Source organism: Beta vulgaris, chromosome 9 (assembly GCF_026745355.1).
Source record: "Beta vulgaris subsp. vulgaris cultivar EL10 chromosome 9, EL10.2, whole genome shotgun sequence".
NCBI classification, from domain to species: Eukaryota; Viridiplantae; Streptophyta; class Magnoliopsida; order Caryophyllales; family Amaranthaceae; genus Beta; species Beta vulgaris.
In genome coordinates, this window is record NC_079210.1 from 47,970,778 (window position 1) to 47,995,182 (window position 24,405).

At 32.5% G+C, this 24,405-nt stretch overlaps 1 protein-coding gene and 1 long non-coding RNA gene across 3 annotated transcripts; one reads left to right on the forward strand and one right to left on the reverse strand.

The window, feature by feature from the left end:
- Nucleotides 1-2,563: 2,563 nt before the first annotated feature.
- On the reverse strand, nt 2,564-5,813 carry LOC104904316 (hypothetical protein). Of its 2 annotated transcripts, XM_048636616.2 has the most exons (4): nt 5,445-5,813; nt 4,938-4,990; nt 3,757-3,874; nt 2,564-2,994 (listed from the first exon to the last, which is right to left on the reverse strand). In XM_048636616.2, the coding sequence occupies exons 1-4, from the start codon at nt 5,527-5,529 to the stop codon at nt 2,972-2,974; spliced, it is 279 nt and encodes a 92-aa protein (XP_048492573.1). In that variant the 5' UTR covers nt 5,530-5,813; the 3' UTR covers nt 2,564-2,971. The 2 variants fall into 2 exon arrangements, with proteins under 2 accessions (XP_048492573.1, XP_010690837.1); XM_010692535.3 differs by lacking the exon at nt 3,757-3,874 and having other exon boundaries at nt 5,445-5,757.
- A 16,697-nt stretch (nt 5,814-22,510) lies between these two features.
- On the forward strand, nt 22,511-23,331 carry LOC109135940 (uncharacterized). Its single transcript, XR_008967712.1, has 2 exons — nt 22,511-22,645; nt 23,000-23,331. It is a non-coding gene; the product is annotated as an uncharacterized LOC109135940 (long non-coding RNA).
- Nucleotides 23,332-24,405: the final 1,074 nt, after the last annotated feature.

A 24,405-nucleotide genomic window follows, 5' to 3' on the forward strand; every position in this document is an offset into this window, starting at 1 on the left:
TGACCCAGTTGCCAGCTCTAGAAATGAACAATGATTTTTTTAAACAAATTTACATACAAATTCATTCTCATTACCATCATTTATAACCAACTACCAAATTAGACGTTATGACTCTTCTTATATGGTGTAAATTAGTTTTTAGTTCATACAAGACTCAAATTTTGATGTATGGATAATAATTATAGTTTTATGTTCTTGGAAAAAAAAGAGCAAACTAAAATTTTGATAATTGATGATTATATATATTCTGTTATGTGCCGATTGTGATTTGACAGTTTTAGGTTGGTGTGACTCTGATTGGGCAAGTTGCCCTCTCACTCGTCGCTCTGCTTCTGGTTGGTTGGTCTTTCTAGGGAGGTCCCCTGTCTCTTGGAAATCGAAAAAGCAAATTACGGTCTCTCGCTCATCAGCGGAGGCAGAATAAAGCTCTATGGCGGCCTTGACTTGTGAGTTAAAATGGTTAAAGGGTCTTCTTGCTAGTCTTAGGGTTGATCATCCCAAAGCTATGTCTTTGTATTGTGATAGTCAGTCAGCATTGTATCTTGTTCAAAACCCTGTTTTTCATGAGCGCACGAAGCATATTGAGGTTGATTGCCATTTTCTGCGCGATGCTATTAAGGATGGCACAATTAGTCCTTCTTACGTTCCTACGAATAGTCAATTAGCAGACTTTATTTTCACTAAGGCCTTGGGTCGTCAACAATTTGAATTTCTCCTTCGCAAGTTGGGCATATGTGATTTACATACTCCAACTTGAGGGGGAGTATTGGGATTAATTCATTGTGTTGTAATTAGTAGTATTGGGCTCACTTATTATATGTATTTCGGTGTAAACATTAGAGCCCACTTATGTACTTACTAGGTTCTATATATAGCCTTTTCCTCTGTAATATTAACTTAAGGGAAAATATTGTTTCCTTACAATCTACAAACCTGATTGATTATATCTGTGTGAGGTGACAATTCAGTAAGGTTATTATTTACCTTACCAACTTAAAAAAAATATATATTAAAGACTTAGAGACGTTGTAAATTGTAATATATGTATGGATTAACATAACATCCAAGCGAACTTCCCAACAAAGTTATATACTTCTATTATCGATGAGCTTTAGTTATTGATGCACAGGTTCAATATACTGATCTAGCTGTCTCTTTTCTCTATCTTCTAGGTTTAACAGGGATTGACCCGACCCATTAAATAGTTGGATCAGGCCCAACCCAACGTAGCTAACTTTATTTTGGGCTCGGCCCTTGTCCCTTTTGAACAGCTCTAGACTCTTGTGAACACATATAATTTGCATAGATAATTCATCCTAATTGTAATACAAGCAGTTATTTGGGTTTATGTTCTGCTCTCCCTATCTCTTGTCACAGACTAGGCCAACTTGGCCCTTTTTCTTTTTTCTTTGAGAGGAACTGGAGAACAACATGGGCTCTTAAATCAGCTACTCTATTGAAAAAGTAGTACATTTACGTGTTTCGATTATTTTGTAATTCTGGGGCCTCGGTCTCATCCAGTACTTCTATATTTCTGTTTATCTGTATTTTTTAGATAAGAAGAAATCATTTGGTCGTCCACGCAGAGGGCCACACCCTAGAGGCCCATTAAACTTACAACAAAGAAGGCTAGTCATATACAGCTCATACAAGTATGAGATAAATGTACATAAGTACTTGTGATTTGTGAGATTGAAGAAACTTATGCAATAACGTGTTCTTTTTTTTAGAATATGACTTTGAGCGTCTCACAATTTATTACGAGCAAGCACTTGATAAGTTGATATGATACATGATTTATTTAAAATTATATTCCAGTCATAGTCCACGCAAGGTATGAGGACTGGTGACACGACTTAAATTAGGTGACGGAAGGCGAAAAGGGTAGTAATGTATTAGTATCATAAATTCATAGAAATCATCTACAATAAGGGGTAGTTATATATTCAAAAGCAAAATTGAATCTTAGCTTTTTTTATCATAGGAACTCATAGGAAGCGACAAAAGGATAGTAATGTAGTATATACAGAACTCATAGGAAGCATATGGTGTTCAACATTACGTGACATATATGTTACTCATAATCTGCAAGACTGAAACCAAGCAAAATAAGGAGAATGCATGTCAAGTATAAATGTATATTGATAATTCGTAATTTTATTTTATGAGTCATTTTCAATGCATATATTTGACTATCAATTCCATATGAATAGAAGATATTATCAAAATTGATAGTACGTACACATTTAGACAAAAAATGACAAATCAAACAAAATACCATACGAAAATATTTTGAGTCTTATATTAATGACAATTTCACGATATTTTTTATTTTTAAAAAAACTTTAACCACAAAATAAAGTCAAAATGTATGAAAGAAAAGAATAAAGTAAAAGAAGAAGTATATAAAGATAGTTACATCATATGATTAATCATGTTATAATTTTCTAGCTAGGGATAATAGTAATTACCTTTTATTATAAACTTTGGTTTTTATGGGTCATGAGCATTTTAGACCGACCTATCTAATAAGAAGATTTACTAAAAATAGAGAGGATTTAACTTGCTTAAAATGAAATTCACTGTGTATATGCATGACATATAAAATACACTACATGGGAGAGAGTATAAGTACTTATCATACATTCGAAAGACAACATAGTATATACTATACATAGATATATATATGTAGGTAGAGAACACACACGAACATAAATATATATATATCGTTACTCTAGCTGGCTAACTTTCTTCAACTTTATAAAGTTAAAGCAAAACATCCTGCTTAGCCACTGAGATTACTGATTAGCATGTTGCTTATCTTACACTTACGGCACGTTTGGTAGTTGGTTATTAATTGGGAATGAGTTTGTGACGAGGCCTTCTAAAAGATGGCGCTGGATCATATCTTCCATAATCATGGGTGTTCATCCACCTTAGCATCCTTTCATGAACGATATTCTCTTCCTTATTATCTCCTTCTACTGCTGAAGCCTGCATGATCATGAAATTCAGGAAAATATATTGGCCAACATAAGGCATGATCTCTTCTGCATAAAACAATCGAACTATATTGAATCGAATTTAACTGAATTGAACTGAATTAAAAATAAGTTGGGAGAACAGACCAAAATTACCAAAAAAAACCAAAACTCAATTTACAAAAGTGACATTAATTGAGAATTTTAAATAGTAAAAGTTTGTAATATACGCGCTGATTTTTATGGCCTAGCTAAGCTAAGGTAATATTTTGTTGTGTTCCTGTCAAAAAAAAATAAAATTATATTTTGTTGTGTTTCTCTTGGGCCTATCTAGCAACAGTAATTCTTGGGATAATTGTTAGTCGTTTTAATATATGTTACTTCTTCCGTTTCAAAATACAGAACTGTTTCTATTTTGGGAGTCAAATTTTAAAATCTTTAATCAAATATTCTCATTAATATATATAAGAAAACATATTTATGTGGGGTCTTGTTAGATTTGTCTCAACGTGTACATTCATAATACCAATTTTTTATATTTTGTACTAATACGAAATAGAAGATATAATAGGTCAAAGGTATGTATTAGAGACTGTGCAAAAAGAAACATGAACTATATTTTAAGACAAATGAAGTAATACATAGTGGTAGACGGTAAATATTAGTTGCTAAAAGTTATGTCACAGACTCACAGTAATAACTTTATGATAATTAATGGTAGATAAAACTAGAGCTACTAGATTGATTCAAAGTTAAATATTAAACTACGTTGTACCTTCAATAGCTACAAATATACCAAAGTGAATCCGGCCTTTTAATTCCAGAATATTATACTCCGTCTCAAAATATAGTTTCCATTTCTTTTTGCACAGTCTCCAAGACGTATCTTTGACCTATTATATTTTCTACTTCGTATTAGTAAAAAATATAAAAAAATTGATATTATGAATGTACACGTTGAGATGAATCCAACAAGACCCCACATGAATATGTTTTCTTGTATACATTAATGAGAATATTTGGTCAAAAATTTTAAATTTTGACTCCCAAAATAGAAATGTGAACTATATTTTGGAACGGAGAGAGTACATCAACTACTAAAAGTTACCATAAAATTCTAATCTACCAAACACCACTTTTTACCTATAGTATAATTTTGAATTGATCAAACAATAACAATAAGCTACTTGAAAAGTTGTTGCCTAAAACACTTGCATTGTATGCAATAATTGAGCTGCCTCCGAAAATAATAATATGTATACTTACATTCAAACTTTTTACGTATTGCTGTTAATGATAATCTTGATTGAGATTTTAAAACTTGAAACAACACATAAAAGAATTTGAAGAAAAACTATATTGGTAATACGGTGGATACTGCAGATGTAAAATGCTATGAGAAAAAGATGAAAATGTTGATATTTTTATATATTAGAGATACCATTTAAGAACTCTCATCACCTAGCTAGGTTATGTTTGCGAACACATTTAAGTCACCATAAATGAGTAGGTACTAAAAGTTTAAGTCACCTAAAATAAATAGTCATGTTTGAAATAAGAGTTTAAATAAATTTAAGCTCAAATTCAATTAACTGAAATTGAGTTGCTATTGAATATAATAGCATCTCAATTTAAGGTGCTGAAATTTTCAGCTACCTTATCAGTTCAGCTCCTTTCAACTACCTTATCAGTTTCAGCTATATTTCAGCTTACACACCCAAACATAGCACTAGTTAATGTAATTTCTTATAAAAAACTACATCTTATACTTTTTAAAAGATACAATTTCAAAACTTGACAGCTCACAGGTGACAATAAGTGTGCTATTACAACACTACACTCTTGTTCTATATCATTAATCCAAATTCCTTCAAATTAGACATGCATCATTCAACATATAGAAGAAAAGAATGGTGATTTTTGAAGATAATTTCTTTTTTAATGATGATCAATTACCTCATAAGTTCCAACAAATTCCTCATCAGCTAAGCTTTTAGTCAAGAACCGACCTACCAAGAAAAAAAAAGCATGTAAAGTTGTTATAATCAGATAAACTTGGAAATCGGGTGCATGCAAGTTTTACTTATTTTTCTTATGGAAAGAGTTGATCATAAGCTACGTATATAACACTAAAACGACGGGTTTGATCAAACTAGAAAACTTACGTGCTAATTATTTCCGGGTTCCATTAACACGAAAATGGTTAGGGTTATGACTTCTGAGAATATAAATATATTTTGGAAACTTAGAAACGATAGGTCCCAGTTATTTTTCCTGGTTCCATTAACACGAAAATGGTCAGGGTTATGATTTTTGAGAACGAAAATATCTTTTGAAACTTAGAAACGACAGGTCCTAGTTATTTCCGTGCTTCATTTCAGCCTAGGGCATTGAGCTAGGCTAGCTACGTACATATAAAAATTTCGGGCCAAATTAAAAGCAAAGAAATTGAAACAATGTTACCTGCATATGAAGTTGATATAAGTGAAGCAGAAATAATGATAAAAAGAAGAACGAGTTTTGTGAGTGGCAATGAAGCCATGTTCATGTGAAACTATCTCTATATCTCTTTCTCTCACTTAGTTTCTATTAATTCTCTTTGTTTTCTTCAAGGGAAGTACAAGAAATAATGGTGGCTTATTGTTAGTATGATGCAAAAGACATAAACTTTACTTGGAAGTGGTATTTCTAGCTAGATAAAGATAGCACGATGATTAATTTATAATACCAATAATGCAAAAGAATGCCATCTAATTGCCTTTTTAATTTAAAATTGAAATTATGAAATGATACTAAAAGGGATGGGAGACCACTTTCCTGTTGTTGGGGCATGAAGTCTATGAAGTTAGTGGATTTAAATAGGGAAATTAGATTGTCAAGATTGTTATGCCAAGGAGAAAAAGATATGAATGCAACTTTTTATGTACCTAATTCAATTCTACTCGTTTCATGTGTTCCCTTCTATTAGTATTTGGACTTCATTTAAAAAATTATAGTGCTGCATTGAGATGATGGAAATTTTTATCATACACTCGGGTGTATCATGAGCATGGTACATTCAAGGTTATTTTTTTTACTCATTGCTTATTTGAAACTTCCAACTGAGCATAATTAAAAAATAGGTAGAGCTTCAAATGAGCAAAAAATAGTCGTGTGTGTACCATGCACATGGTGCACCCAGATGTATGATGAATACACTCTTTAGATGATAGTGATACTTCGAATTTTTATTTTTTTTATCATTGTATACTATATTTTTACTATTTATGCAATTAATATCATTTAGATAAAGATGAGTGTATATGTAAAATCATAATCCAATCAGAAAACTGAACGTTGATAGTGATACTGAACGAAATCTTTAATTAGGTTCTGTTTGCGCGTTTGATTGTATAGAAAATGAGATTTTCTATGAAAAACATTTGCTCAAGGAAAAACATTTGCTCAAGGAGTTTGTCTTGTAAGAGACCGCCTACTTTTAAATTAAAATTAGGCAATGGTAAACGTAATATTAAAAGAAAATTAGCCCAATAATGACTAGTTTAATTTTTTTTGGTGACTGATAGTTTAATTTATTTAGTCACTAGGTCTACTTTTATATTAAATTAAACTGTTTTTTTTAATAATTTTTGCCAAAAGAATACATACTTGTTAATTAGCTTTCTATTATTTGGTTAGTGATGGGAAGGGAAGTTTAGAAAGAAGATAAAAAAGATGGAGAAAGAGGAAGTAAATGTGATAGAGTATAAATCTATTCCTAGGGTCTAAACCATCAGCTTGAGCTTTTGGTTGAGTTGGTCCTTTGATATGGTATCAAGAGCCAGCGTGACAATAAGGTCATGGGTTCGAATCTCATCCACCCCTCCTTTCGCAGTGGAATATTTAGCGCCAGGTATGAGGGAGACTTATGCTGCATCCACACTTCAAGCCCAAAGGGCTCTTGCGCGAGGGGGCGTGATAGAGTATAAATCTATTCCTAGGGCCTAAACCATCAGCTTAAGCTTTTAGTTGAGTTGGTCCTTTGATAAAATGGATATGAACGAAATTATGAGATTCTTTCCTTGAATGTTCTCCACTTAGATTTTTATTTCACACCATATTTTACAACCTTTACCAAATATACTAAGAGAAGTGTTTTTCATTCCAACTAAACATCGTCTTAACATGCAATTTATTTTCCACTAGCAAAGACGATTGTAGTCTGAACATGTTAATTTAGCCCAGGTAAGGACCACAATCACAATCATGCGTTAAATTAAAAAGACGTTATTATTTATCACTTTTCCCAAACGAACAAAAAGAGAATTACTTACTAGCAAAAACCTTTTTTCTAATTTTGATGGGTAGAACAACAATTAAGTACTCACTCGGCCGTTTCAAAATATAGTTCATGTTTCTATTTTGGAAGTCAAACTTTATTTTTTTGACCAAATACTCTCACTGATGTACATAAAATAATATATTCATGTGGGGGTGTTGTTAGATTCACCACAATGTGTAAATTCATAATATCAACTTTTTAAATTTTTTTATTAATATGAAATATAAGATATCGTAGGTCAAAAGTATGTCTTCAATACTGTGCAAAAAGAAACATGAACTAGATTTTAGGACGAAGAGAGTAATTCGTTTACGATGAGGATGCATGCATCATGACAATATCATATGTTTAGATTATTGATTACTATATAGTAGAGTATAGAGATGCAAATCACATGTTTATAATATAATAATGTATATTTCCTCCGCTTCAAAATTATTGTAACACTTGTTTTTTTTTAAATAAATGCAATAATTCTAGAAATGGTAAAAAAAGATATACCCTCACACGGGATACTCACACTCAAAATTTTTTAACATAAATATCAACACAATACTCCATTTTCAATTCTCTCCTAAATTTTCGTACCAAAAACAAGTATTGCATTAATTTTGGAGCACGAATAATACTAGATAAATAATGACCAGGTAGGGCGGTAGGCCGGTAGCTGTAGTACCGGGAGAGTAGTAAGGCGTCCCAATTCTCATTTCTCGGCCACGGTTTTACACGTACATGGCGGCAAGCTACCTTTGCTTCTTGAATTTTGCATGACTATGTCTATATATGATGATATCATTTGAAGTTGTATACATAAAAACCTTATACTAGTAATACTCATTTCACATTATTGCATTTCTTTACTTTCTACTTTTTCTAACCTTTTCGTAATCGTATATGATGCAACATCTAGATAGATGTATAATGTGTAATATTAAAAAAAAAAAAAATCATGAAAGAATATTAAAGACTAAAAAGTAGTATTGCATGCATAATTGCAAGCGGTTTAACTAGTTAATATTGAGTTATTGACAAATATTTTTTGCACTCAAAAGATTTATTATCCAAAGATAATATTTTATGTGATCATGTGATGAATGCAATTATATATTTGTTATATTTGGTGCTGATAATTAGATAATGCAACAATTGTTGGATCTTTATGTCGGTAATGATATTATTCTAACTGTGTTTCTACTATAGGCATTTCAAATCAATTAAAGTCCGAAGTTCACCTAATCCGTCTATTTAGAATAATACTACATTTATCCGATGGGTAATTAACCTATTAAAAATATAAACTTTTAAAAAACTATTAAAAATGATGAGTTGAATTTCACTATTCATTTTCTTCTATTTATAATAGATTTTTGACCCACTGAGTCAATAAATTTTCCCGTCTATTTACAATGGAGTTCCTAGTTGGAGGTTTGACTTTGAGCTGACTCATGTTTATAATGCTTTACCCAATTTCAATGGCCTACAGTCTTTAACTAACCTACATAAGGTAGACTCAGCACTTTCAATTTTTAACCACTAAATCAGCAGACACCAATTAGTGTTTGGCAATGCCATAACTATTCAGGTAACAGAAAATGAAAAATCTTAGAAGAGGTAGCTATGAATAATAATGGAGTAATATAATTCCTCCATTTCGTTTTAAATGTAATAAAAGGATTTTTTTTTGGTAAGATATAAAATATTATTTAGTTGCATTTAAAACGAATCGAAGGAAGTACATAGAAACATGTTACTTAAGTTTTCGTAGGATCGATTGCAATGAGAAACTTATACAAAAAGATCGTTATTGAGAGGGAAAAACCACGCGAAGTAAACTTATCGAGAAAAGGTGCAAAGATATTTGTTCATATTTTTATTTTATTTTACATTATTTTATGAATATAATCAGTTGTCCAAGTTTTATTCTTGTTGCATCAACACTATCTAGTATGAATACATTAGCCATAGTTTTTGAAGTTTTTTTCCCCCCTTGTGTACCACTACGATCGTCCCCCCTTAAACTCTTAAGACTATGTTGAAACCATTTAACATGTACAATTATATGCATATATAATTGTTTCACTTCTAAATCACTTTTAAATTAGATAATAGTTTCCGATTAAAATAAAGCCTTGTCCAAAAAATTCTATTTACTAAATAATGGTTTTTGATAGTCTATTTCTCTTTTAATAATATCATACATGTATTAAATATAAATCGAACATTGTTAAGATATTATCAAACTTTTATAAAATGTACTCCCTTTGTCTTTTTTATCGTTCTCATTTAGAATTTGACACTATTCATACTTAGAGAAAACCTTCTTAATTTTTTTCAATTTATAAGAAAAAATATAGTCATTAGTATATTATTAATATTCAATCATTATAATTTTTAATAATATATAATGATAGATATTTAAATTCAAAAATATACATTAGGAGATGCGTATAGAAAAGTAAGAAAGATAAAAAATAGACGGAGTATGACTTATAAGTGGGGCTTACTTTGGTTGGGAGCTACTGAGAAAGACACCTCTTTTCATAGGTTTACTATATTGACTAAGATATTTCAATGTCTAATCATAGTTAGGCTAAAATAGGTAGATTAGTTAATTACTGGATGACTAGTGCTTCCAATAATCCTTAAAGACAAAAGACAACCTACCAAATACCGCACACACTCGATAAGACAGTGGTGGAGAATAAAGAGAAGCCACTAAAACCTACCTTAACCTAATTTTATTCATTGTTTAAGGTTCTCTTTCTTGAGCAATTAAATTGAAGATGAAGTTTCTGACTGTTCCTTTAAGCTGGCTAAGAAGGCATTATCTCTTCCTTTGGAATAATACAAAAGCACTTTTGATTTGCTTATTCTCATCCCTAAAATTTGATACTTTGTTTCTGCTTTTTGGTAATGATCATGGCTTACGTCTATAATCACCAACAATGGCCGTACCACGAGCATTATCATCTGCATGCCTGCACTCCTAGCCTAATTAATACGTAAACTTGATCATATGAAAAGATTAGTTATTCAATATGAATGGTAAAATTAAAGAGTTGGAATGAATGGAAGACGAAGTAATTAAGTGGTGTAAAGGAATCAATTAGTCTTGGCACAGTGGTGATGTGTTCATTATTCATAGATTATTTACTCTAATCCCCTTAGTTTTGATAGTCGATTTGGGCTCTTTCGAGCTCTTTTCTTGTGAATTTGATGTGTTTGGAGTTCTTGTCGTGTTTTGCAGATTTTGATGCGGATTTGGTACTTTGCACCTTTATCGGAGTCGCAACACGGAAGTCTAGCAGTCACACAAGGTCCAAGGCGTATCCGGAAGACCGAATGAGCGTTTTGGTTGGATTCCACGAAGAAAAAGACGAGGAAACACCTTCGCCCGGTCGACCGGGCGGCGTGGCCCGACCGGGCGGAATTTTTCCTTCGTCGTAAGTCTGCGATCACCGTCGCCCGACCGGGCGGATTTCGCCCGGTCGACCGGACGGACTCTCAGGACGCGAATTTTCGGGTTTTTTTAGCCGGTTTTGTAATTAGTATAAATAGGGTTTTAGTATTTTCGTTAAACCTATCTTATTTTCTCTACGTTTTTTAGGGCTAAACACTTAGATTATTCTCTCTAGTTTTGTTGAACTTTACATTGGAAGATTATATAGATCGTCGATTTCCTTTTCCATCGTTCTTCAATCATTTGGTATTCTTTCTCCTACTTAGTTTAATTTTCATGAATTCTTTTACTTTGATTATGTTTATCGTTTTTCAATATCATCATGAGTGAGTAGTCTATTTCTAGGGTTTAAAGAGGGAAGCCATGTTTATACCTTTTTGATTGTGATTTGATGTTCTTCAATAATTGGATTGAAATAGAATAATTCCTATTGATTTGTTATACTTGTTTAATTCATGTAATTGCGCAATTGTAACGCCCCGACTTTTAAGCATCACTATTAGGTTAATTAATTGCAAGGATTAGCAGCGGAAGACCTTCTTAGCTTAGTCGGTGCGTCACTGCCGTACTCTCCACACAGGAAAGTACAAGGCAACATTCTTTCATATAATTAAACCTCTATAATAGTAGTAGTAATTCTAGAAATATATATAGATAGCTTAAGCATAGCTAATGTTACGAAATCTAGTGATCATAAACTTGGATTACATAACCGTCATAGTCGCATGAATTAACGTAATTTAATCCTCACTGCTACGTCATCCCATCTTCTATGCATACCTAAAACAGAAAAACAAAACGTCATGAGCCGAGGCTCAGTAACGTACTACTCTAACAACGTAAATTCATTTCAATTCATTTTATTTGCAAACAGGGAGAAGAGAATATAGTAAAAATCATTTCGTAAACATACACTTCGAATCAGGAATTTAAAAGTCATTTTCATTCATATTATCTCCATTATCACATTTCATTATCAGAAAACTTTCTTTGGTTACTTTGGCGAGTACAGAGAAGGCATAGCCACCGAGGATATTCATCCCCCATCAGAAGGTGACATATAACACATAGATCATAACAGAAGGCAAAGCCACCGAGGATATTCATCCCCCATCAGAAGGTGGCATATAATGCCAGACATCGTAACAGAAGGCAAAGCCACCGAGGATATGCATCCCCCATCAGAAGGTGGCATATAATGCCAGACAATAACAGAAGGCAAAGCCACCGAGGATATTATCCCCCCATCAGAAAGGTGGCATATAATGCCAGACATCATAACAGAAGGCAAAGCCACCGAGGATATTCTATCCCCATCAGAAGGTGGCATATAATGCCATAGACATCGTACAGAAGGCAAAGCCATCGAGGATATTCATCCCCCCATCAGAAGGTGGCATATAAGCCATATATGCGGGTGCCACCGAGGACGTTGTCCCCATCAGAAGGTGGCGTTGCCGCCAGGTAACAGAAGGACACGTTTACGGCCCAGAGAAGATAGTACTGCCATTCACCATCTTTCACTTTCATTTATCATGTTTCGTTTCTTTTGAGTAGTTTTCAGAAATCATAATAAAGTCATTGCACAACGTCATCAAATCATTCACAAAACATTTCATATCCCGCACACCATATAAAACATAGCATAAACATTATATAAAAGCATCATAAAACGTAGTTGGAAGGGGAGTGCGGGTGTTAGCAGTACGTTACCTGGAATCCTGCTTAACAACCTTGATCGTAGGGAAAGGCGTTGTAAATTCTCTTCCTTTTTAATCTAATAATCAATTCACGGATCAATAAAAGATTTATTAATATTTTATTCGGAATTCTGAGTTTACTGATCCATTTCCGTCATGTGTCCATTTTAGGAGTTATATATATTAACGTCTTTGGTGGTTGATAAAAGGTCGTAGGCGCCCTTTCCACCTAACAACTTAGCGTCTAAGCTATAATTCACGACTTCTGAATATAAACGTCTTATTATAACCTTTTCATATTTTATGAATTTCAAAACGTTATAGTTTTGTTAACCTTTAATTCAAAACTTCATTCTATTAGTCATAGGGTATATTTAAACAAATTCGTCATTTTATGAATTAAAACAATGGTCATTAATCTTATGGTTCATGATTATACTTAATGACTTGTAATTATAAAACTCGTAATAGAACTCTTTCGTTCTTGTAGTTTAATTAGTATATAATTATCAGCTACCTTAACATATACAAATTTAACAAGTGAATTATACTTGTTTACTATTGCTCTTTAGTTGATGTATTATAATTATATTAATTAAGGTTATCACATACTACAGCATCATTTAATCATTTATTAGTCATAAGATCCCCTTTTAACATATTCGTTATTTAATCAAAACAATAGCCATTAATCCCATGATTCATGAATCTAGCTTAATAATTTGTAATTATAGACCTCGTAATATAACTTTCCATTCTTTAAATCTAAACTATATACGTAAGTGTCTGCTAATTTATTCTAAATTTAACAAGCAAACTATACGTAATTAATATTACTCTTTAGTTGATATATTAGAGTTATATGAAATATAGTATTAAGATTATCGCATAGTATATCATTATTTAGTCGTTTTATTATCGCAATCTAGTCTCATAATAAAAAGATTGCAAGGATTATATATATATATATAGTGAGTATTATATTTTAGTTACTAGTTAAAGAAATCATCAAGATTAATCCAAATAATTATTAAGCCACCTTACCTAATCAATTTTATTTTCTGATTTATTAGTCAGCCCATATTTAGACCAACAATATAACACATGGATACATATATATTTGGGCCTAAGCTTAATTAAAACAAGAATATAAATTAAGGAGGTATTTTATACCTCTTCTCCAATTGAGCAGACGTTGAACCAGAGAGCAAGGGAGGACGGACGAGGCTCCGGCGATAGCCGCGAAAGGCGCGAAACTCCGGCGACTATGGACTCGGGTTCGTCGGTGCTGTAGCGGCGGTCTGGCGGTGCGCGCAGCAAGTAGAGGAGGGAGAAAGAACTGGGCGAGAGGAGGGCGAGAGCAGAGAGGAGCTGAGCGAGAGAGATGAGGACGAGGGAGAGGTGATATGGGCGACGGAGAAGGGCATACGGGCTGGGTCGGCCGCCGGCGGTGTGACGCACAGGAGGTCGTCAGTGGAGGGTGGTGGTGTTGCGGTGGCTGAACGAAAACAGAGGAGTGAGAGAGAGTTGCGAAAAACAGAGAATTTGAAAGTGGTTTAGGTGGCGGTTGGGGTGTTTTCCGGCGATAATCTCAGGAGGCTTGAGTGAATTTGTTTGTGATCAGTGGATGGTGGTTTGAGGGAATGAACATGGCTTTTTATAGCCATTGTTGAGTTCTAATTTTGCCCAATTCGATTGATGAAATTGAATGGATACAATGGGTTATTGGGTAATTTGGTTTGATAAATGAATTTTCTTTGCAAATAAGTTTGTTTGTGTTCAATAACCCATTTTTGATTTAGAAATCCATGGGTGGGTTTTTGGTGAAAAGAAAACTGAGATGGGGCAAAGGGGAAGAAAACTCACGTTTTCTGTTTTCCAAATTCTTCCCTTTTTCTTTTTCTTTTTCTTTTCTTTTCTTTTTTTTTTTTTTTTTTTTCTTTTCCTTTTTATGCCATCAATTTGTTTAGTAATTTATTTGTTATTTATTTGTTTTCTTACTTTAACTAATGAAATCATTTAACATAACTTGTTATTAATTGTAACTCTTGTCATAATATATATATTTATTTAAAGAATTAATTATTATTACTTGGACATAGAATAACAAAATTTCGATCTTACCTTATGATTAAAGGAAAAATTTAGCCACTAATTATTATTATTTAATTTAAGTAAGTTTAAATTTCGGGATATTACAGCAATATCATGAGTTATGTTTAGCTAATAAGAATTAGAATCGAAAGATCATATTCATTAGAGGCTTGTTACAATAGGTAGATTTGATTATGTTGAGCGACCGTACTGGCATATGTTGATCTAGGAGTTGTTTATGCCTGACCAAGGATTAGCGAAATACTTCATTTATTTGAACCTCAATCCAAGTGTTGTTGAACTATATTATATTGATTAAACTGGTATATAGCATGGTGGACCGATCGATTGCCCAGACCTTTAATTATTTGATAAATTCCTATTTTCTGCGTTCTAGTTTAGTCTAGTTTAGTTATTAATTACTCATCATTTCCTCTCTGGAAGTAGTTAGATAATTGAACATAAATCTGTAGAACTCCTCTCCCTGTGGATCGACCCGTATTTGCCAGTTTCTGCTAAACAGACACCGTGCACTTGCGGTATATTTTAAAACACATCAAGTGGTTGCTCACTTTGTCTTTTAACCAATTAGTCGAGGGTTCGATCTCAATCTTTGGGATGAAAAGAGATTGTTTGCCAGCCCTTTACACTTAAGTGGAGCACCCGGGGAGAGGGGATTAGTCACTACTATCGGTGGTGGATACTTTGGTTGTTCACCCAAAAAAAATCTCAATCTTGGTCTCGTATATCACGCACCCAAGATTTTTCTAATTCACGATATACCAATTACTTGTAATGATCTAATGGATAAATATCAAAAATAGTTTGTGTCAAGGAATCAAAAGTTTAAGCTGATGGTTGAGGTCTAGGAATAGATTTATAATCTATCAGTTTGATACACTTTTTAATATCATCTGTGTATAACAAGCTATAAAGAACAGTAGTAATATATATAAACGAAATTTCTACTTGGTCTAACACACCACCCCAAAGACTTTCTAATTTACGCTACACAACTACTTGTAAATTGTAATAATGCAAGTTACATAATGTAGAGTTTGTCTTGTAAGAGACCTCCTACTTTTAAATTAAAATTAGGCAATGGTAAGCCCAATATAGTGAGTAGGTTAATTTCATTTGGTGACTAGTTTAATTCATTTAGTAACTAAGTTTACTTTTATATTAAAATTAGACCGTCTCTTTTAATAATTTTTGTGAAATCAATAACAACCTTTAATTAAGTCTTCTTTGCAACAAGGCACCAATAAATCCATCGAATCAGCCTCCCCTCAACTTTTTTTTCTCTCTTCTCTCTCCTCTCCCATAAAACCCTAATTTTCAACCTAGGGGATACCACCACCCTTTTGGGCGATGGTAAGCCCCCTTTCTCCTTTTGTTACTAGTTTTTCATGTTTATGTTTCTAATAAATTTTAGTCTCTCTCTAATGGAGAGTTTTTCTACCCATATATTGGGTTATATCTACCCATATATTGGGTTTTATCTACCCATATATTGGGTTTTATCTCTCTCCATGTGAGAGTTTGGAGACGTTGTTTTTGGGTTTTTGTGTAATTCTAGATGTTAATTTGTTGATCGAAATTTGTGCGGAGTTGCAACAGATGTCAAGACTTCATTTACAATCAATTGAATTAAATCCAGTTCTACTTCAAAACGACAAAAGATCGAGAGACCCCCTTGCAGAAGGCTGTATCAGACAGCGATGTAAAAGACGAGGGTGTTCAGAAGTGCAAGATCTACTCAACGATCATGGTTTTATCATATTAGAATTGTATTTACTTCATTTTGATATATATTTGTTTAGTTTCTACTTCTATTATAGATGTTGTATGACTTTGAATCAATGAATCAATGTTATTTTCAAAAAAAAAAAAAATCTTCTTTGCAACAAAAGAAATTAAAAAAACTATATTAAATATTTGGGCCAGCCAATTTAGTAATGCAGTTGTCAAAAGATATCATATTTGTACACGAAATAATTAAAGGTCCTTCATCATACAATACCAATGTCAATTAAACTAAATTCTTTATACTTTAGTTTTTGAAGGCTAATATTTAAAATTTGAGATCAGATTATATCTACAGAAAAAACTTTGACTTTATTTTCTGCATAGATGGCTAATTTATGTGTATAGTGGGTTTGTGGAAGGAGTTTAGTGGAGAGAAGTGGAAGATCATAATTACAATCTATTTGCTCCAATAAAAGAATCATATCATGTATAAGGCGTTGACTATAGCCTTCGATTCACCTTCAATTAACTTAATAAGTCCCTGCCAACTCTTACCAACTCCAACGTTGACTTTGTTACTGGCTACTTTATTTGTTGCATGACTCTTGGAACTAAAGATAGGCCAACATCGCGGGTTAATTCAGCCCAATCCGCTGGCTGAGCCCGCGAAAAGACCGCTCCAGTCCAACGCGAATCGTGAAATTGGTGGGTGGATCGTGGGCCAAATTTTTTGAGTCTAGCCCACGAAAGCCTGCTACTAAAATCAATCAGCCCGGTCCACGAAAGCGGTCCAGCCCAGCCCAAGTGGTCCAGCCCAGCCCAAATAACTATTCAACCAAATTGTGTATATTTTAACCAAATTGTGTATATTTTAATCAAATTGTATATATTTTAATCAAATTGCATATATTATAATTCAATCAAATCCAAAAAATAAACAAATTATTCATTAATATTAATAATTGTATAATAATATTAAAGGTCTTATATAACAATAATAAATGATTATATAACTTTTAAAAAAAATCTTATGTTTAGCCGCCAGCCCGCTAGGCGCCTAGGCCCACGAACCACTTCCCGAAATGTGAAAACCGGTAACAGACCGGTGTGGACTAAGATTTTTTAACCTGTGGACCAGCCCACCCAAACCGTGAATTTCACGACCGATCCTGGGCCGTGAAATCTCAACTCGGCCCACTAGGGCCCACAAACCAGCTCGCACAAGTGGCCATATGGCCCATCTGGCCCATCTCTACTTGGAATGGTAAGAAAAACCATATGCATATGGATTCAAAAGCAACCACTAACAGCCTGTCAAACATAGATGGCGAACTTTGGTGTAATTTTGCAACACAAACTGTCAAACCACATCAAGATCCATGGTGATGTAGCTTAGCTTCATCTTTAAACATGTATATTTCTTAGTTAAAAACAAAAATTAAATTAAAGCTCAACACCAATACACCATGCACATTCCAAAGTGGTAATAGATATCTAGGCTCCGTTTGGTAGGGCGTAAAATATTTTCAGTGTAAAATGATTTTCATGGAAAACAATTTACAATGGAAAACATAATTCCAAAATTAGTTTTCCATTGTTTGGTTCGATGTAAAAAAAAACTCATGAAATGAAAGAAAAATGAAAGGGAAAGTAAGGAGGTAGTGATAGGAGTGTACAAGAGAGAGAAGAAAAATAGTTTTCCCTTCATTTTGAAAGGAAAATGGTTTTCCATCCTTGGGAGAGTAATTTTACCCCAAGGGAAAATGGTTTTACACTCTTTTGCCAACCAAACAATGTAAAACTGAAAATAGAGGAAAACAGTTTTCCGAGAAAACGTTTTACGCCCTACCAAACGGAGCCCTAGACAATCTTACTTTCATGCTTTAGTTACAAGCCACAACCCTCCATGGATGATTGCTTAATGATCACAATTAAAAAATGACAACATAAATACATAATTACTCACGTACACTAAATTAATATATTGGAATCCCGAGAAGGCAAGGTTTGGGAAAACCAAGTTAACAGTTAACACAACCTTACCCCTAACCAGTATAAAGAGTACGAAAGCAAAAACATAGACTAACATATAAACAAACAACTAAACAGGAAATGAATCCAGATGGTTGATGATAATTTCAGAAATGTAAAATCATTTAAAAGAGAATTCATATATATTTTACTCCGGATGATTATATTTTTTCATAAAGATGTCAAAACGCCAAAATCAAACCCATAGCCTCCGCAATCAAGCTCATAAAAAGCCGGTTGGGCGACTTTTTGAAAGTACAAAGAAGGAGAGGGGGATTTTAAACCTGTGATATATCGTTCACAGTACCTCAATATCTCTATTACATAAGGGAAGGGGGACCTATGGTGTCCTCTTTTGAACTGACTATTTTGCCCCCATTCCCTTACTAAATTACAAAAACAATATCAATACCAAAATGGGGTTCAAATAAAGCCACCGGAAATTAAATTTCAACATCACTCACAAATCACTTATATCAAGAAACTTTACATATCACTCAAAGAATTGAGAAAATCACGTTGAAGAAATCACGCAAATCACTCACATAATCAGAAACTTTACAAAAAACTTAAAATTAACTTACAAACTAAAACTAATATAGTACGTCAATACATACAAAACAATCACAAAATTCACTTACAAATCATTGTTCTCAAAAACCATTCACAATTACATACTCACACATCCGTCCCGACGATTTTCGAACTTTCAAACAGGTACATAATTCTTCTAATCTTCAAAGTTATTTCACATTAGTCGATTGTTATGTAGTTGAAAAAATGGATAATCTCTATTATATAAGGGAAGGGGGGAGCTATGGTGTCTCCAAAGGAAGAGACTATTTTACCCCTCTTTCCTTTCGAAATTACAAATTCACTTACAAACGAAATGGGGGCTTAAAACAATAATATTGGAAATAAAATTATAACAATCATTCACAAGTCAACTAAAATCAAGAATTGCATAATTTACATTATACAGATCACTCAAATGAGAAAACTTTACAAAACTAAAAAATTCACTTACAAACTACAACCAATACACTACACCGTCAATACATACTCACAAAAATATTCACAAAAATTTGACTTAAAATCAAAGTGTGCACTTTCTTCACAATCTATGAAGTAGTGTACTTAATTCAAAAATCAAATAAAAATTATAATATTAAAAATCATAAACAAATTCAATAAAATTTCTATTTTGTTCATAAAAGTTATCTTTGAAAAGTAAAAAAAAAAAAAGATTGGTGGGAGACTTAAGTGATAGAGAATAAACCAATCAAATTTTACAACTAAAAACAATTATAGTTCGTATGTCTAATGTTCAAATTTTAACCCTTATGTCGAAGAAAACTGAATTTTTGTTTCGAAAAAAATCGAAGCACGCATCGCGTGCAAAAAATGCTAGTTAATCACAAGGCTAAGACATCTTGGTAATAAATATAAATGTACTCGTATTTTGGAAGTAATTGGGTTAACTCGAGTAAGGGAGGTTTAATGTTTTTAACTTTTTTTTTTTTTTTTTGGATGTCGTATGACTTTGAATCAATGAATTAATGTTATTTTAAAAAAAAAAAAATATTTTTAACTTTTTTGTTTTTACCAAGTGGTAATTTTTAGCAATGAAGGGGACGACTTGTGCCCAGCTCTATGTGTGCTATGGACACATACACATTAGAAAATTTCTTCAAATAATAAAATAAAGGTGTGAAAAATCTCAGGTCCCGAAGAATAAAATTCCAATCTCCCATACCCAACGCACATAACACGTTAAGAAGAAGAATATTGGCTTAGCATTTTCAACAACATCAAATAATATGGAATTTCATACTTTAATCATCTTAAACTAACAACTACTCCCTCCGTTTCAAGAAATTTTCGCCACTTTCACTAAATCCTAATAATTGACCTCTATTTGAGTCATTAAAATTAGTTGACCATCATTATTTAATACACCGTGTATTGCCCACTTTATCTATTTTCCTCCTTATTTTCATAATGCTTCATCCATTTATTATTATCTTAACTCTCATTTGGCTAATTCGCATCTGTGGCGTTTTAATATTTTAAATTAATTTATAATCTTAAATCCCATTCGCCAAAATTACCTATGTGGCTTTTAGAATTAATAAATTACTAATAGTTGATCCGGTTGATTGAAAATGGTTGTTTGCTTATGACGCGCACTTAAAACTCCCGAAAATACGTATATAGTCGAAGGACCCGCGTAAATGCCTAGTTTTTTCATGAAGAAGATGTAATTTTTGACATTTTTTTGTGTGCATATTTTCCTAATTCTAATTGCATGCAACAACTTATTTTAATACGTTAAATAGCATAGTGAGTAATGTGTGTATAAGCAGAAGTACTCACTATGCTATTTTTTTTTTATTTTTTTTTTTGTTTCCCCTCAAAAAAAAAAAAAAAAAAAAAATAGCATAGTGAGTACTTCTGCTTATACACACATTACTTTACTATAGAACTAAAAAATATTATGAATGACAGAATGAGTCTTATTTTAAAATGTTTTTTAAATACTTTCGAATGATACAAAAATTATAAATTTTTGAAATAGATATTATAAGTTATGATTGAATTACTATACTAAAGTTTTTCATTGTAAACCAAATATTATTTCTTCTTATCCTGAGCTCCATACATGTATTTTTATCGTTTTGAAACTATTTAATTTTTAAAACAATGATATATAACACTTAATAAATGCAACAAATGACGTCGAATAAGGACACCAAATATCTTGGCCTCGAGATTCTGCTTTATGTTATGATAATTAGCTAGATTTCTTTGTTCATCTCTAATCTTTTTTCAAGGCCCTTCTTTTTTTTTTTTGTTTTAACCTGTCCACCAATTCTCTTAGATAATTACCCTTTTCTACCTTGATATGCTTGAAAAATTGATTTATGACTTTTAGACATTATATATTGTTTTATGATTCACATGCAACAATTAGATTATATTTTAAGTGCTATTTTGTATAAAAAAAATTTGCACCCAATGCAACAAATGTACTAAAACAGAAGCTCAAATAAATCCAATCCTAAGGTTTTAAATATTGTATAGTTTTAACCATTTTTTCAACCATATACCTTCAATAAATATTTTTTTTTACATCATATACACTTACAAGTTTTAAATTCACCATATACCTTCCACTTTTCAAAAAGTTCACAACATGTATGTCCTTAATGACTCATTAAATCATTAACCCCTAATGAAATCCTCTAACCTTAATTAACTCATCTAAACTTAACCTCTTCTAACCCTAACCCCTGATCTAATATCCAAACAATAGCAAGAACTGGAGCAATCCCAACAAGTCAACAACATCAGGAATCGGGAAGTGGGGCTACCCGGGAGGGGAAGGGGGGCTGCGAGGGTGGTGGATAGGGCTGTAGGGGTGGGTGGGGAAGAGGGGTGGGGTTAGGGTTAATATTAGATTAAGGGTTAGAGTTAGGTTTAGATGAGTTAATTATGATTAGAGGGTTTAATTAGGATAATTAAGGGTTAATAATGACTAACGGAGTTGATGTCAGTTAGTGATTAAGGACATGTTGTGGATTTTTTTGAAAAATGAAGGGTATATGTTAAATTTGGAAACTTGTAAGAATATATGATGCAAAAAATATGATGAAAAACTGTAGTTTTAACAATAATAGTCATTAGGTTATTCTTTGATTGTCATTTCACCATCATTGTCGTCAATTCTAATAAACTTTTAATGCATTATTTGATGCGATTCATATCTCCACCTTATATTTCCATCCATATCCTTCATCCTTCTTTTTCAACAACGTGCATCAATTCTGAATGAGTTAATATAATACAGAATTTCAGATTTTGAAAGTGATTGGATTAACGTTGATAGAATTATTTTCTCTATCAAATATAAACGTGTAAGGAGGTTTAATGCTTTTAATTTTTTTGTTGTTTCTTGTTGTATTTTTTTAGAAATGAAGGGCACAATTTGTGCGGAGTCACATGTGTTCCATGGACACATGTCACACACATTATATTAGAAAATTCCTTCAAAGAATAAAATAAAGATATGAGAATCCTCGGGTCCTAAAGAATAGAATTCCAGTGTCCCCACCCACCCACCCACATAAGATGATAAGAAAAAGAATATTGGGTTAGCATTATCAATAGCGTCGAATAATATAAGTTGGATCGTTGCTAAAAAAAGAAGAAAAATATATTCGAGTGTGATCTCTATATAAAGGTGACCAAACATAGGATTATTTAGTACAAAACCAGTCGGAGTACATCGAAGCACTTGCAAGTTAAGGTAAGGGCCCTCATCTCCTTGTTCATCTTAATAAAGGAGTTGTTACTTGATAGTGCATTTCCATGCAATATTTATTCATCAATGTTGTACTTTTATATCCTAGTTCACTAGCCATGCAAATTCAATGCAGATCATAATTTTGATGATATATGTAGATACACTATGCATAAACCATAAGTAACCTATAGAAAAAATTTCATATTAAATTTTGGTAGATATGAGATAATAATCAGTATCGGAAAATGTATGTATATTTGCCGATACTGATTATATCTCATATCTCTCACAAAAATTAAACAAAGTTAACTGATTCTAACATACTTAAATTTGTACTTACTCGATTCAATGTAGGAGAAAATAATAATCAAAGATGGCCAACATTCAACAATCTAGCAAAGCAAAGCTTCAGATAGTGCTCAACTATGGAAATGTTCCTATTAAGGTTTTTGGAGACATAATTGGTTCACGGTACGTAAATGATCGAGTTGAGTTTTTTTATCATCCAAGTGGTAAAGATGTTATGGTAACTCCTGGGAAAGACATGCCCTTAAATATGTCGGAGGTGAATATACCTACAAATGTGGATCATCTTTTAATCGATGCACGTTTGTGGCATGGTAGTCAACAAATTATAGGTGGCAGCTATAGCTTTGGAATTGGAGAACCAGGCAAAAGTGATCAGCATACTATAAGCGGAAACAATACTAATTTATTCATTCTCTATTTTTCGTAAATTATGGCTTACGTCTATAATCACCAACAATGGTCATACCACGAGAATCATCTGCATACTGCATGCCTGCACTCCTAGCCTAATACGTAAACTTGATCATACGAAAAAGATTAGTTACTCAATATGAAGGTAAAAGAGTTGAAATAAAGGGAAGACGAAAGAAGTGATGTAAACAAAATTTCAACCTTAGTCTTGCATATCACATCGAAAATTTTGTAATTCACGCTTCACCAACCACTTATAATGATCTAATGGATTATATTAAATTGTATAGTTTGATACACCTTTTAATTTTATTGGTGTACAAAATGTCATAAAGGGTAGCAGTAGTAATGTAAACAAGATTTCAACCATGGTCTTGCATACCAGATACCACCCCAAAATATTTATAATTTACGCTTGTAAACTGTAATAATGCAATTTATACGATGTATCAGTAAATTCCAATGGTAAAATGTATTGGAGATTGTACAAAGCAAAACTGATTTTGAAAGCAATAATCGGCCTTTAATTAAGTCTTCTCTGCAACAAAAAGAAATTAAAAAAAAAACTATTAAATATATAGACAATTTCAATAATACAGTTTTTTTTTGTATAATTTGGGATTTTTATTTTATTTGGTCAGGCCCGTCTCGAACTATATAGAGGCCTTGTGCGATCTCGTATTTGAAGAATTCAATAATGTAATAGCTCATCCATACTTCACATAATCATATTGTGAAAAAAAATAGTCCAAATAAGTAGATAAACTTTTTCTTTTTACTACTTGAACTTTCTCTATACAATGTGTTTCAGTGAAACCATTTATGCAGTGTGGGGTCAAAGAAATAACAAAATATTCAATGGCAAGTGTTTAGATTGTAGCCAGGTGGTTAAAGATATTATCTTTAGAGTTGCTTGCTTATGTAAAGAAGATGATAGACATTTGTTAGTCTATTAATCTTGCTGTTTTGTAGCTTTGTGCTTGGGCTTTGTCCTCAGGTAGAGTCTGTTCTACTGAGGTCAGCTCATTGTGCTTGGTTGTAAC

What these genes read in the sequence shown, in the direction of transcription:
- LOC104904316 (XM_048636616.2), bottom strand. Translation starts at nt 5,529, where the DNA reads ATGAACATGGCTTCATTGCCACTCACAAAACTCGTTCTTCTTTTTATC. An exon ending in TATATCAACTTCATATGCAG is followed by an intron (nt 4,991 to 5,444) that starts GTAACATTGTTT and finishes TTTTCTTGGTAG; the next exon opens with GTCGGTTCTTGACTAAAAGC. An exon ending in TATATTTGTAGCTATTGAAG is followed by an intron (nt 2,995 to 3,756) that starts GTACAACGTAGT and finishes ATGATCATGCAG; the next exon opens with GCTTCAGCAGTAGAAGGAGA.